Raw genomic sequence first — 14544 nt, 5'->3', positions numbered from 1 at the left:
AGAACAACACTCAAAACAAGGAAGAGAGAATTTAAAAATTTCCTCAGGATAGACTGATCGCCTCAAATCTTATAACTATCACTATCAATATGCCATTTTTTATGCAGTTGAAGAAGAAACTGACTGGATGTGTTAATCAAAAGTAAATTTGTCATGAAGTATCACAACTAGACTAGAATTTTGAATGAGTTGTATACTGTATAGTTAGAGATATTGTCAATGCAAATCTGGATGTTGAGAAGCTGCGGTCCTCGACCTATTTACAATCATACTTTGAGTTTAAGGTTCAACTCCCTATAGTTTATATCATTGACTAATTTGAGCTATATTTCTATTAAGAGATTCAGTAACCATAGGTCTACATTCAGGAGATGGAATTGATGCAAAGGGAGAAGCAACATCTGCATATGCAACAAGCGGGTTTAACAAGCCAAACCACATACCATGTGTATATACTGGAGCATGGAAAGTGATGGGCTTAGAACACTACCCTGAAGAACATCAGATATTAAATTCCTTTCGTTGCAATGGTTCCCATCAACAATTACACTGCAATCTCTCTTTATTTACAAATTCAATTGCACTACTGTAATTAGCCCCTTCAGCAAAGAAGAATTGTTTGGTAATCTTAGTACTGTCGTGTTGTCAGGTGTATGAGAAAAGAAGTGTGTGTAAAGAATAGGCCAGACTATTCAGTTAAGTGTAAGCAAAGCAAAAATGCCTGGCCAACCTACTACCTATAGTATATCTTTTGCCAAAAATGTTCAAAACTTGGAATACATGGGAGCTATGGAAATTTGCCAGTCATCAGCAGGGCTAAAGGTACCACGAAACAAAAAGTCTCTTCCTGCTAATTTCCAGAGAATAACATAACATAACATACGAGCTATGCAATAAGTTGTTTATATATATATATATATATATATATATATATATATATATATATATATACAAAGGAAAATACCATTTAGGTCTACACCCCTAATAAGTATCAAGGTCCCTTAAAATTGTTTTAATTTCTCGAGACTGAAAAGCTAAGCTATATAGTTTAGCTGTAGGAAAACAGGAATTAGGAAGATTGAGTTTCTCATTACTCTGGTTACTGTCTAAAACACTATTCAAAATGGTTGAATTTTCCAATGTACAGTGAGTGACAGAACCATCTGATTTAAACAAAGGAAGATCTGTAAAGTTTACACCAAAGTGAGTAGATTTAAGGGTATCCCATCATCTACTGTATATTTCTTATTTGTATATCACATTCATAAGTGACAACACTGTATACTTTAATTATCATTCACAAGTGAGAAGTTTTCTATTTTTGTTTTGTTTTATAAACTCTCTGAATTATAAGAGCAAATCAGTACAGTACTGTTTAATATAAAATGCAAAAATAAAAAAAAAAATCTTCACTGGTAAAAACTTAAGTCATTTTCAATATTGGGTCATGAAATAAAATTAAACATTCTGAAATGTGAAGGATAAAACAAGGGCCGTCAATCTTTCTGAACAATAACAACCTGAGGAAATTCGCCTCCCTGACTCCGAAAGATTGACATGCCTGAGAAGTCGCGAAACATTGCTGCAACTTGTCAGTTGATATACGCTGACATTCAGTATTTAGTCTCCTCCTTGCTTAGCTGATGTTGGGGTGATTGAGTATCATGATCACCATCATATAAATTCTAGAGCTGACAACCTCAGTAGCTGTATGAAGTTGAATTGTATAGAAATAATATCCTCCCCATCGAAATTATCCGTAAATTGAATACAAGTTGGACAACAGTATTCGGGTGGATCAATCGTTTCAATGGAGACGAGAAACACAAAAATGACCCTTTAAAAGAATGACAACAATGCACTACTCGAGAGCAGGATAACTAGATCAATGCTAAAGTGAATTATAGTTTTTATTCCTTTTATCCTTCATGATTATGTTAAATTACTACAATTTCATCAATAATTATCATATGCAAGTCAAATAGGCTCATGCCTGAAATAAACTTTTTAGACCAATAGGCCTAGACCTAGTACAGTATGGAGATTTGATTCTTAATGAATGTTTGACAATTTAAACCATACATACCAGTAATTAATAATGCATTTTTATCATTTTAGTTTTTCTCCTTTTAAATTTTTTTCCAATAAAAACATCAGATTCTGAAATTACAAGCAGGTCACTAAGATTAACTTTTAAGATAACATGTCCCTTTAAATTAGCCACTTCACTTCACGGGAACTAGCAGCCTGAGCTGTTGTAGTTGCCAGATCTTGCTTTTAGGTTGACAATTTGTCCGAAAATAAAAGTACACCGTATCATCACTTATGAACAGGACTGTACCAAATTTTTTTTTTTTCCAGGGTCATTTGTTTTCCCTTCCACTTGAAGCTTGAACACTCTAACAGCTCTTAGTCGAGTACTGTTATTCTGTATCAAATCTGATCAGTTACTTTTATTATTATTATTATTACTAGCCAAGCTACAACCCTAGTTGGAAAAGCAAGATGCTATAAGCCCAAGGGCTCCAATAGGGAAAAATAGCCCAGTGAGGAAAGGAAATATGGAAATAAAAAAATGATGAGAATGAATTAACAATAAATCATTCTAAAAACAGTAACAACGTCAAAACAGATATGTCCTATATAAACTATTAACAACGTCAAAAACAGATATGTCATATATAAACTATAAAAAGACTCATGTCAGCCTGGTCAACATAAAAACATCTGCTCCAACTTTGAACTTTTGAAGTTCTACTGATTCAACTACCCGATTAGGAAGATCATTCCACAACTTGGTAACAGATGGAATAAAACTTCTAGAATACTGTGTAGTATTGAGCCTCATGATGGAGAAGGCCTGGCTATTAGAATTAACTGCCTGCCTAGTATTACGAACAGGATAGAATTGTCCAGGAAGATCTGAATGTAAAGGTTGGTCAGAGTTATGAAAAATCTTATGCAATACGCATAATGACCTAATTGAACGACAATGGCAAAGATTAATATCTAGATCAGGAATAAGAAATTTAATAGACCGTAAGTTTCTGTCCAACAAATTAAGATGAGAATCAGCAGCTGAACACCAGACAGGAGAACAATACTCAAAACAAGGTAGAATGAAAGAATTAAAACACTTCTTCAGAATAGATTGATCACCGAAAATCTTGTAAGACTTTCTCAATAAGCCATTTCTTTGTGCAATTGAAGAAAACACAGACCTAATGTGTTTCTCAAAAGTAAATTCGCTGTCGAGAATCACACCTAAAATTTTAAAAGTCATATAAATTTAAAGAAACATTATCAATAATGAGATCCGGATGTTGATGAGCCACCGTCCTTGACCTACTTACAATCATACTTTGAGTTTTATTAGGATTCAACTTAATACCCCATAATTTGTACCATGCACTAATTTTAGCTAAATCTCTATTAAGGGATTCAACAACCCCAGATCTACATTCAGGGGATGGAATTGATGCAAAGAGAGTAGCATCATCTGCATATGCAACAAGCCTGTTTTCTAGGCCAAACCACATGTCATGTGTATATAGTATGAAAAGTAATGGGCCAAGAACACTACCTTGTGGAACACCGGATATCACATTTCTATACTCACTATGGTGCCCATCAACAACTCTTTGAGATCTATTACTCAAAAAATCAACAGTAATGCTAAGAAATGACCCACCCACTCCCAACTGTTTGAGTTTGAAAACAAGGGCCTCATGATTAACACGGTCAAAGGCAGCACTAAAATCAAGGCCAATCATACGAACTTCCTGACCATAATCAAGGGATTTCTGTACAGTATTGGAGATTGTAAGAAGGGCATCACATGCTCCAAGGCCTTTACGAAAACCAGATTGCAAACTAGGGAATAGATGATTACCTTCAGCAAACCTATTAAGACGTTTTGCCAGAAGACGTTCAAAAACTTTAGATAATATGGGAGTTATGGAAATTGGGCGGTAATCAGTGGGACTTGAGCTACCACAAACACATTTACATAGAGGAGTAAAATTACCAATTCTCTAACAAGTGCTAAAAGCTCCTCTTCTTGCTAACTTGCGCAAAATAAAGGTAGAAAGGAAATAATGCAATACTGTGCTGTACTGTAATTATTTGTACAATGATTTAAGCTGGTATATACTACTAAAAATTTACAATAAACTTTTTAAACATGTATCATTCAACCTATGAAGTAAAAGAAGAATGTCTAGATTACTAGGTATTTGTTAATTTTGTCTGAATCAGCTTACAGTACTGTGTATAATGAATTTTTCCCTTGAAAATATTTGAAAGCTCTGCAAATAAATTTCGTTGACACCCTAAGAACATAAATCAATATCTAACCTTTAAATGTCCTAATATGATGAATTTAGTAGAGATGAATGTACTTTTTGATACTGTACAGGCACTAATAGCAATGAATTAGTCTCGCTCATTCCATGGACTTAACATTAACTTTCCTCTTCCACATGTTTATTTTTTTGTAAAATGCATTTAGTCTAAGATAATACAATAATTAAGAATTTTGTTTATGTTTATTCTATTATTAAAATCTAGATGCCACAAATGAGTCACTTACCTGTATTGCAATACTATCTACAGGAAGAGCTAAGATGAGCCTGTAGAATCCCAAGGAGGTCGTGAGATGAAGTGTGTAGGCTGATCCACGAGGTGTCACAACTTGACGTAATGAACCAGCATCGTCGTACACCAGGCCATAGGCACGCCCACTAGGATGAGTCACTTTCTCAGGCTGAAAGGAAAAAGTCCTACTGTGAGTTCTCGTCAACAGGGACATACTTCAGTAGAGGCAGAAAACCACCAAAATGACACTCTACAAACCACCTCTCTTTATTCCAACTTAAGTTACTTTTCCACTTTTCAATTCTTGAACAAGTAGGCTTTCCTAAAATGAATAAGCATGTAAGCTTTCTTAAAATGGATAAGTATGTAAGCTTTCTTTCACAGAAAAAATAGCAGTAGGTTGTAACAAGCTAATATGAAAATTCTCAGCAATAAATGTTACAGTATTTCTAAAATTTCAATTAGCACAAATTGTATATTAACTTAAGAGACATGGAATAAAAAACAAATAGGCTGAATTTGATTCATGGCATATTCTGGAGAAGGATATTTTGAAGGTACTTTATTAACTGCAAAAATAAACAAGTAATCACAAACTTATAAACAATTCAGTCTCCTAATCCACTATTGGTATCTATTGAATTATACAAGAATATGAGATTTAATTACAGGATTAATATTTGGACATCAAATCATAAAACAAATGAAGTACTTAAAAGTGAATTAAAATGTTTTCTGGAATCTAATAATAAAATATATATAGGACAATATTTCTTAAAGAGGAATGCAAGAACAAACACATCTAATAAACACCATTCTACTTCATTCACAGTAACAAGGAAGAGCATTATCAGTTACAAGTGGAGACATTTTGATTGCTCTGAAAGTACGGATTGATAGTGCCATTTTTATTGCTTTATAACAAACTGGAATAACCTTTTTTTTAATTCATATCTTATTACAGATTCAGGGAGAGCCAAAAATTCTGCACAGCAACATTTAATTAAAGTTGGAAAGTCATCTAGATGCTAAATAAGTTAGAAAGTGATCAGTATCCAAATTTCAGCTAAAATTGACAACCTTAAACAGTACTGTACTTTTGGGAAGAGCAGAGGGCCTTTTTAAAGTTTGAAACTAACTTTCTGGTATGTTTACATCGTATTTATTTTCAAAAATAGTGAATCCCTACGCACTGCATTTAAGGAAAGGTGAATATTTTTCAATAAATTTTTTTCACAGGAAAATTTTTGAACAGTTCTGGCTGTTTCAGTTTTGTACAAAAGATTAATAAGTTATATGGCTCATTTTAATCAATGGTGTACATGATACTTTCACATTACTTATTACACTTGTGTTCAGCTAAATTATAAGGCTTTTCAATCTTCCGATGACCTTTAAGCACACATGCTGTATATTATTTATTGGTGGTTTTCTGTTTCTTTTCAAAGAAAAATAGTTTACAGGACATCTTGGAACAGTTAACAGTACATACTATTGAAAAGTTATCACTAAACAATAAGCACTATGTGTCTGAAGAAAGGATATGTATTGTAGTATGGAATTTACCTAAGTTAAACAAAATTAATGTTAATGCAGCAGTGGGTCAAGGTGCCAATGGATCATGGCTATCGGTACAGTATGTGTAAATTTACTGGTCCCCTACTTTTTTTTTCTGTAACTAGTGCAAACTATGAATCGTGTAGACAAACCTCCTCCATTACCTTTGCTCTGAATGGGCAATTGAAATAAAAACACTAAAAAAAAAGCAAATGTTACCCTTTGTTGCAAAAAAGGTGTAAAATATTTTAGTGATCATTTGTAAAGTCCAAAGCCAGAAAATATAAGCATTAGGCCTGCCCAGAAAACTGTTTCTTCTCACACGCATTTCTGTTCATGAACACCCTAAAACACCCATAATGTGATACATTACACTAACACATCTGTTTCACTTGAATTGTCATTAGTCCCAAATTTTCAGCCCATAACTGAACAATGTCTCATTCAGTTAGTAGCTTCAATTACCATTTTTTTTATGAATGGATTAGCAATAAAAGAGAAAATGAATGTACAGTATTGAAGAAGAAGAGGGTTATGACTACTGTATGTCAATCATACTAAGTCACTAACAGGGGTTGACATGTATTGCATCTGTGGATGGTCTAAAGCCTGACATACAGTATTTCAATATACCAAAAGGTTTATGGTATGGAAAAAGTAATTGGTCCCTTCGATGAGTAAATATTGTTCTTGGAACTTAATAGTTAAAACATGGATAAAATGTTACATAGATGAAATATGAAAGGCAAGTTATCAGCTTGTAAGTACTGTATTATGTAAGTTCATAGCTCTAGATTACCTTTGCTCATCATTTTGCTGTAATAAGTAGTCTTTTCTGTATTCATGTGTTCATAATATCCCTGTTAAACTATGTATGCTTATTTTACCCTCGAGACAGGTTTACTTTTTGCATTATCTGTATTAAGCTACCTGCAAGCCAATATCAATTATTTGGTTAGCCTAATGGGTGATGATGCTTTAGGACTGGTAAAGGTGTGTATCTTGCATTGACCTATACAACTCATTTCTGAGTGTATCCTTACAACTGAAAGATTTTGGTTTCTTTTGATTTCCAAATGGAAAAAAAAGTGCTGGTAAAGCCCAACTGAAGGAATAGATACAATTGCTTCCTGGCGGGTGAAAAGAATACAGAAGCCTGTAAAGAATTCCTAATATTGGTAGTAAAGAAGAAACAAAGTGAAGCTCAATGAAACTCTTTGATTTCCTCAAAAACATAAATGATAGTCTAACAGGTGTCATGAAGTTGCCTTTGAAGAATAATATTACCCTTTAGTGCTTTGAAACAGGATTTTAAATAATATTAATGAGGCACTGAGACCACTTAGCCAGAGAAAAATCTACATAAGAGATAAAAGCTGGATCACTGATTACATAAGCTAGATTTGTTGAGAAGCGAAACAAAATAAGAAACTCCAAAATTATGAGCAATAGCTAAAAGCAGGTTGTATAAATCCAATATAAAGCACAGGTACAGTATTGTAGAGTATTGCCAAAGAATAATACAGGAAAAAGCCTGATGGGAGTGACACGAAGCCACTAAAATTGTAAGCAAATTTAAGAATCTGAAGTAAATCTCTCAAGTAATCAGAATGCATAAAATGTTGTTTAACGAGATGCTGGCCAAAAAAATTTTCATACAATCAAACAATTTGCTGGAATCTGGTACAGTGCATACATATATGTATACAAACTCAACTTGTCACAAAAACAATTATAATTACAGAAAGACAAATTAAGGGTAGGTTTAAATATTGGAAAAATAATCATATTTAAAAGTTTAAAGGCCTCTTATGAATGGCAGAGGCAAGGGACAGTGACACTGCCCTATCAAGCAGGACAATGCCTTGGAAACACCATATATACCTATGATCAGTGCTCAAGCACCCCTCTCCATCCAAGCTAGGACCAAGGAAGGCTAGGCAATAGCTGCTGATGACTCAGCAGATAGACCTATAGGCTCCCCCAAGCCCTTCATCCTTAGCTCACAAGGATGGTGAGGCTGCAGCACCCAAAGGAACTAACGAGTTTGAGCGGGACTCAAACCCCAGTTAGGCAATCACCAATCAGGGACGTTACCACATAGGGCGCCACAACCCCAAGAAAAGAAATCTTGGGGACAAAATTGAAAAACACTTGATTAGGGGAACAGGTGAACTGTACAAGGCTAATGAAAAGGAATATGGGAGAAAACAGAAACCTGAGGAACATTACTAAAATTGGGGAAGTAAATGTAGTGCCACAGTCATGATAGAAAGTGGTTAGATAAAAGATCTAAGTGTTTGAAAAGAGTATATCAGAAAGCTTGAGATGAGTTTATCTGACCAAGTCTTTTTCATTGACTGGTTAATGCCTTAAAGTCAGGGGCCAAAACTGTATGAAAACAATAATTTACTGAAACCCCATTATTCTAAAAATAACAAAATGCAGGAATTAACAGTCATAAAAATTAGAGAATTAACATGGCAAAAGAAAATTATCTACTTCATCCGCAAATCCTTATTGAATTGTGCTGGAAAACAATCTTGACTCAGATTCCTAAATCCTTAAAGATGGAAGATCTATATAGACCACAGGAAAAAAACATACTACACTATTTTGAAGGGTATAAATTTAGGGAATGGATCAGTAAAAGGAACAGGAGAACTGAACTTGCAATGATTAGTAAGAGGTTGGAAAAAAAGCTAAAACTGCAACTCTTCCACTAACAGTAGGTCACAATATGGGAAAGGAAGATGAGGTTGGATTTATAGTTGTAAGCTGATAACATTAGAATCAAAGAATTAAGGATTCTCTTTAATACGAGAAAAAAAAGCAATGTATCAAATGTCATAACAGATTTTTTCCTCGGCAAGAAATTGAAAGCAATTCAAGAAAGTGTAAGATATAGTAATATCAAGAGCATAGTAGATGACTGAAATATTCTTTTAGGCTGATAGGACATTAAAGAGGGAAAACTGGAGATCCAAATGTCTAGCTAAAGGCTTCAATCAAGCACAGATCTTGCCTCTGGTGACAAATTCTGAAAACAGTTGGGAAAAGTACCACTGCACATCTAGAGTTTTCAGAAAAAAAAGTAGACTCAAAACAAAAACGGCACAGCTAAGGGCTGTTCCTAAAAGAGAGGATTAGCATAAAGATCATAAAACCTTTGCAAATTTAGTATAGGGAGGTCTAGCACAAAATAAGTAGTCTCTGATTGATAAGGATGTCTACCACAAAAGTGGCATACCACTTATTTGATGAGCCAATTCTCTCCACTAGTAGATTCAGCTATGCCAGGTACTAGTGGGCAGAAATGCTTGAGCTTACTCTCCTTATTTTAAAAGATAAGCATAAACGTCTATTCAGAAGAGGTGTAGTCACAAAAGAGATCCATAACTAGAGAAGGTCCTCACAGATGGAAGTACAGCTATTTATATTTTTTTCTCGAAGGTGGTGTGGTAGCATGGGAATAAATTTATCAAATTCAACCTTTGAGTGCTCTCTCTTGATTCAATTCCTATCTCATTAATTATTCACGAAGGGAGAGATGCATGTAGTCCACTTTTTAGCAATAAAATTTTATGTGCAAGATTTTAGTTATTCTGAAACAAGTTTTAATGTGATATTGTTTGTTCTGGGGCAAATTTCAATGTGCCTGAACTTGTAGGTCTCCCCTATACTCACTGAGTCCGTGCTCTGCACGTTGATTCACGGGCCCTAAAGCAGGGGAACAATACTTCTTTGGTAATTAAGTCGTATTGGATTCCCTGTTTTAGCCTTAAACAGGAAAGTCCTTGGAGACCAAACAGTACCTCCCAAAAATAGGTTTTTGCTTCAACTAAACTCCCATTTCTTTTTGTTTTGGACCAGATATCAGTTAACTCTACAAAAATCACACCAATATCAGAAGGATAGTGGGGAAGCATATGCTGTCATGCTTTAAGATATTGCCATTAACCTCAATATTGTCCAGTGCTCACCTATGCTGGCTGCCCACTAAAAATATAGGTATTTTTCTGAGAATAATTCAATGTTGCTTGTATGGTGAGGTCACTTCAGCTGGTAAGTTTGAAACCTCTGGAGGCTGGTCCTTTATCAGTATTAGGGGATAGGAAAGGAAAAGTACTGCATTCCCCATTGGTTTGAGGACAAACAAATTGCTACCTCTTAAAGAATGGGGCTTAAAAATTATGTACCGTCAGTTCCAACTATATCGGCAACGTTTTTATTGAATAATTGTTAAGTGAGAGATTGAAAGGGCTTACAAATCAGTGAGAGAAGTGGCATTCAAAACAGAATAGGCTAAATGGAGGTCATGACTTGTGTTAGGACCAGACTCCCCTGTTATTTATATAAAATTATAAACATTCACTGCAAGGACACAGTGAATATTTAAAGATAAATGAGAGTTTTGGATACTTTACTCAATGACTTTTTCTTTGTTCCAATTTTTTTCTTTTTATTGTGTGGACACTACTCTGTTCCTTGTCCCTATTTTCAGGATTAGTGTTCAATGACATGTCAGCTCCTTTCTACAGGATTTTTGACTGTTTCCATAGATCTTCAGTTTCCTTTCCTGCATGTTTCTATCATGTGAATTTTTCTTATGTATCTTATTCAAATGAAGAGCTTTTATATATTATCAGGATATTCTTTTATTTCCAAAAAGCTTGCAAAATGTGTGGCAGTGAAACGGAGGTAAAAAAAATAGATGTCTTGGCATATCTGGATTGGATTTAGGAATATACCCCAGTGATGGGGCCTGAGACCCTACTCAATACCCAAGTTCAACTGGGGGAAAATCCTGCTTTTATGGTATGTAGTGAGAGTTTAGAGGGGCTGGACAGCAAGATGGAATGAATTTGGAACAGCAGTGAAGTAGAAGAAGGAAGTGCAGCTAAGGGAGGAAGGAATCCTGCAAAGAACCTTAAGTAATGCCTAAAATGCACCAAGTAATGACTGTTGTATGGCAATATATACTGTGATAAACTGAAACTGCAAAGGGGTAACACGAGTTCTATAATCAACAGGCAGGGAATTCTAAATAGAAATACTAAAGGGGAAAATGTAATATTGTTCAGTTTTGCCTAATATGGAGGGGAAAATAAAATGTATACAGAATATACCAGACCATTCAGTGCATGTTTAGCCAAAAGGAAACTGTATTAATGGGAGAAAGGGGTCCTACTACAGACTGACCAGTCTTAAAAATTATTCATTTACCCTGGCAATAGAATGATAGAATACCAATAGGTGATCAGTTCCTTGTCTAACCTACTGCTGTACCTTTTATATTATTAGAAATCCTGTATTTACACTTTATATATATATATATATATATATATATATATATATATATATATATATATACTGTATATATATATACTGTATATATATATATATATATATATATATATATATATATATATATATATATATATATACTGTATATATATATATATATATATATATATATATATATATATACTGTATATATATATATATATATATATATATATATATATATATATATATATATATATATATATATATATATATATATATATATATATATATATATATACTGTATATATATATATATATATATATATATATATATATATATATATATATATGTATATATATATATATATATATATATATACTGTATATATATATATATATATATATATATATATATATATACTGTATATATATATATATATATATATATATATATATATATATATATATATATATATATTAGATAAATATGGGTTGCCTTGAAGGTTTTAAGCATAGGATTAAATAGAAAAAAGAATTCGTATTTCAATTGGCCAACAAAATAAGAGTGAACATCATCTGAAATAACTTTCTGTTACAAAGTCCATAAAAATACTAACGTTGAAAAGAGCATTCAAAGAAACCCCTGCAAGTCTTATCTGAATACTCGAGATGAAAAGGATGAGACCAGCACATTGTGCAAGGCAGAATGCTTGCAGGATTATCAGAGAAATGAAAAACAGACAAAGAAATAAAGAGGAATATTTCTTGATAATCCACTGGACAACCATTGCTTCCTAAAAATCTTTTTTCATATGCCTCTTGAGATAAAGATAATTGTCTAAAGAAAGGAATTTAACCTAAAAGGAAAGGAAATCACACTCTGGATTGTGAAAGAACATAGTAAAGGGGGCTAAAGCACAGCAATGAGTAAGGTGGTTGCTAACCCCTTTCTAGTGACAGGGTAGTATTAAATATTTGTTGTATTGTCAATGATCTTACATCTTCACCAAATAAATCCACAAGAAAATTAGGAGCACACAGAAATCATTATGATACGGTAAAGTAGACGACTTACAGTATTTACCTTTGTCAGTTTTTCTCTGTAATCATAATTAACTGTTGTGCCATCGGCATAAGTAACTGACTCCATGCGGAGATAAATATCATATTTATATTCTTCTGAATGATCTCCACGGACCCAGCTGGTGATGTGGCCCCAATGATCGTAGGTGACGTTGCTTGGTACCAAGGGTGAGACTGGTACCCACTGGACAGGTCGCCCAAAGTGATCATAAGTAATGTTCACCATAACTTGACCCGAAACAGACAGCAATACTTCTGAGGAGGATGCACGATCATAGGTCAGGGTAAGTAATTCTGCTCCATTAACACGTAGTGTTCCTGACACCTGTAATACAAAAAATATAAAATTAAATAACTGGACTTAAATTTGAATAGAGGTAATAAGTTTAACAAGAAAATTTTATTCAAATAATGTTCTAATCAGACATTTACAATACCTTTAGATTAGATCCTCCACCATAAGTGGATGCAGGGGCATAACTCCATTCATAGCGATTAACAATGTTATCACTGATGTGTGTCTGCTGACGAGATAGAATTGGGAACATCTCAGCTGCTGTAGGGTTATTGGATTCAAGTACACGATAGGCAGTCTTCTCCAGAGATATTTCGTGGTTCCAGTCTGTAATGATGCGTAACTGACCATCCCCATCGAGATCAGATACAGCTTCAATTGATCCTGTAAATATGAAATAAAGGAAGGTATAGCAATTTCTCTTTCTGTTTTTAAGCCAACTTCTTTACATGTACTTAATATTTAAAAGAAATTGCCCAAAGAAAAAATATTAACGAGCATTTCACACTTCTCTAGTGCAACAAAAATTAAATTTCAATGATTAATAATCTTACATTGAAAGGAAATTGCATTTGTGTATGGTAAACAGGAAATGCAATGTCAAAATTATCCATGAGTATTGTAATGAAATTAATCTAACCTGAATCATGACTCAAGACATTTCCTCTGACTCGAGTTGTAACAAGATCCTTGCCATCGCGAGATACAGTGATCTTAGCTCCTCGAACACTCAAGTCGAAGCTCAACTGTATAATTTGTCCTGTTGGAAGGACTGCTTGTACCAAGCGCCCTTGATCGTCATACTCATAACTGTAGGTCCGGCCTAGAGCCTCAATCTTGGATCGCATCAGTCCTCTATTTCCATGATAGCGGAAAGTGATGTTGTATCCATCTGGGGTCACCAATTCTTTCAGTAACAAGTTCATATTCAAACTGACCATGATCCTTTGTTTCTGAGGGTTATCAATGGCCTTGACAGCACCAGAATGATTCCTGATGAGTTGGATTGTATTGCTTGCTGCATCAGTAACAGCTAACAGCTTTCCTGTGCTAGAGCTGTCTGTATACTGGAATGTATAAATGGTTTGGCCTGTAACGAGGTTCTTAGTAGTCACATGCTGTCCAAAACGGTTGAAGACATAAACTTCATGTGTATCTGGAGAGAAAATTTCATATTCTTTCTTCTCATCATTAAGTTCTGGTAGTAGGGCCTGCACAGACCTAACTCTGTAACCTGCCTGGTCACTGATATGTAACACGCCATCAGGGGTCACGGCGATGGATGATATGGATGAGAAAATGGCAGATGTAGCAGAGACATTATCCAATGGTTGGCAGAAACAGGCGGGTTCCCTACAATTGCACCTTGAATCAGCCCCAGCAAAGGTTGTGATGCGACCATCACTAGTTATAACTCGTACACGGTTGATTCTCTGGTTGTCGCTTTCTCCAACATATAACTCACCTGTAATAAAACGTCATTAAGAAAAACCACTATAGCAATAATTGTAATGCAACTTAAATGAATAAATCTCATATATTTTATATTAAATGATACATGCATCTTGCAAATATATATGTTTTACAATCATTACTTATACCTTTTCACTAAGGCTAGAAATATATCAAAAGATAGCCATCAACCTAATGCATAATCACCATTATTCACAGAAAGTTATCACTAAAGTCTTCTTTCATACAAAGGATTCATTGTGATAAAATAG

The 14544-nt window shown here is 34.1% G+C and overlaps 1 protein-coding gene and 1 long non-coding RNA gene across 8 annotated transcripts in view; one reads left to right on the top strand and one right to left on the bottom strand.

The window, feature by feature from the left end:
* Nucleotides 1-5044, top strand: part of LOC137621667 (uncharacterized) — a 213440-nt gene extending 208396 nt beyond the window's left edge. For all 3 annotated transcript variants that reach the window (XR_011040279.1, XR_011040277.1, XR_011040278.1), the window contains exon 4: nucleotides 4615-5044. This is a non-coding gene — a long non-coding RNA (uncharacterized lncRNA). The remainder of the gene's footprint in view (nucleotides 1-4614) is intronic.
* LOC137621665 (teneurin-m-like) overlaps nucleotides 1-14544 on the bottom strand; it is a 244139-nt gene that overhangs the window by 4168 nt on the left and 225427 nt on the right. For 3 of the 5 annotated variants that reach the window (XM_068352160.1, XM_068352163.1, XM_068352162.1), the window contains 4 exons: nucleotides 13461-14285; nucleotides 12963-13204; nucleotides 12518-12850; nucleotides 4592-4765 (listed from right to left, as the gene is read on the bottom strand). In XM_068352160.1, coding sequence (XP_068208261.1) covers nucleotides 4592-4765; nucleotides 12518-12850; nucleotides 12963-13204; nucleotides 13461-14285 — 1574 coding nt within the window. The remainder of the gene's footprint in view (nucleotides 1-4591; nucleotides 4766-12517; nucleotides 12851-12962; nucleotides 13205-13460; nucleotides 14286-14544) is intronic. The other 2 variants (XM_068352161.1, XM_068352164.1) reach the window with 1 other exon arrangement.

The sequence above is a fragment of the Palaemon carinicauda genome, chromosome 28 (assembly GCF_036898095.1).
Source record: "Palaemon carinicauda isolate YSFRI2023 chromosome 28, ASM3689809v2, whole genome shotgun sequence".
Classification (NCBI taxonomy): Eukaryota; Metazoa; Arthropoda; class Malacostraca; order Decapoda; family Palaemonidae; genus Palaemon; species Palaemon carinicauda.
This window is presented reverse-complemented; position numbering and strand designations above follow the sequence as displayed.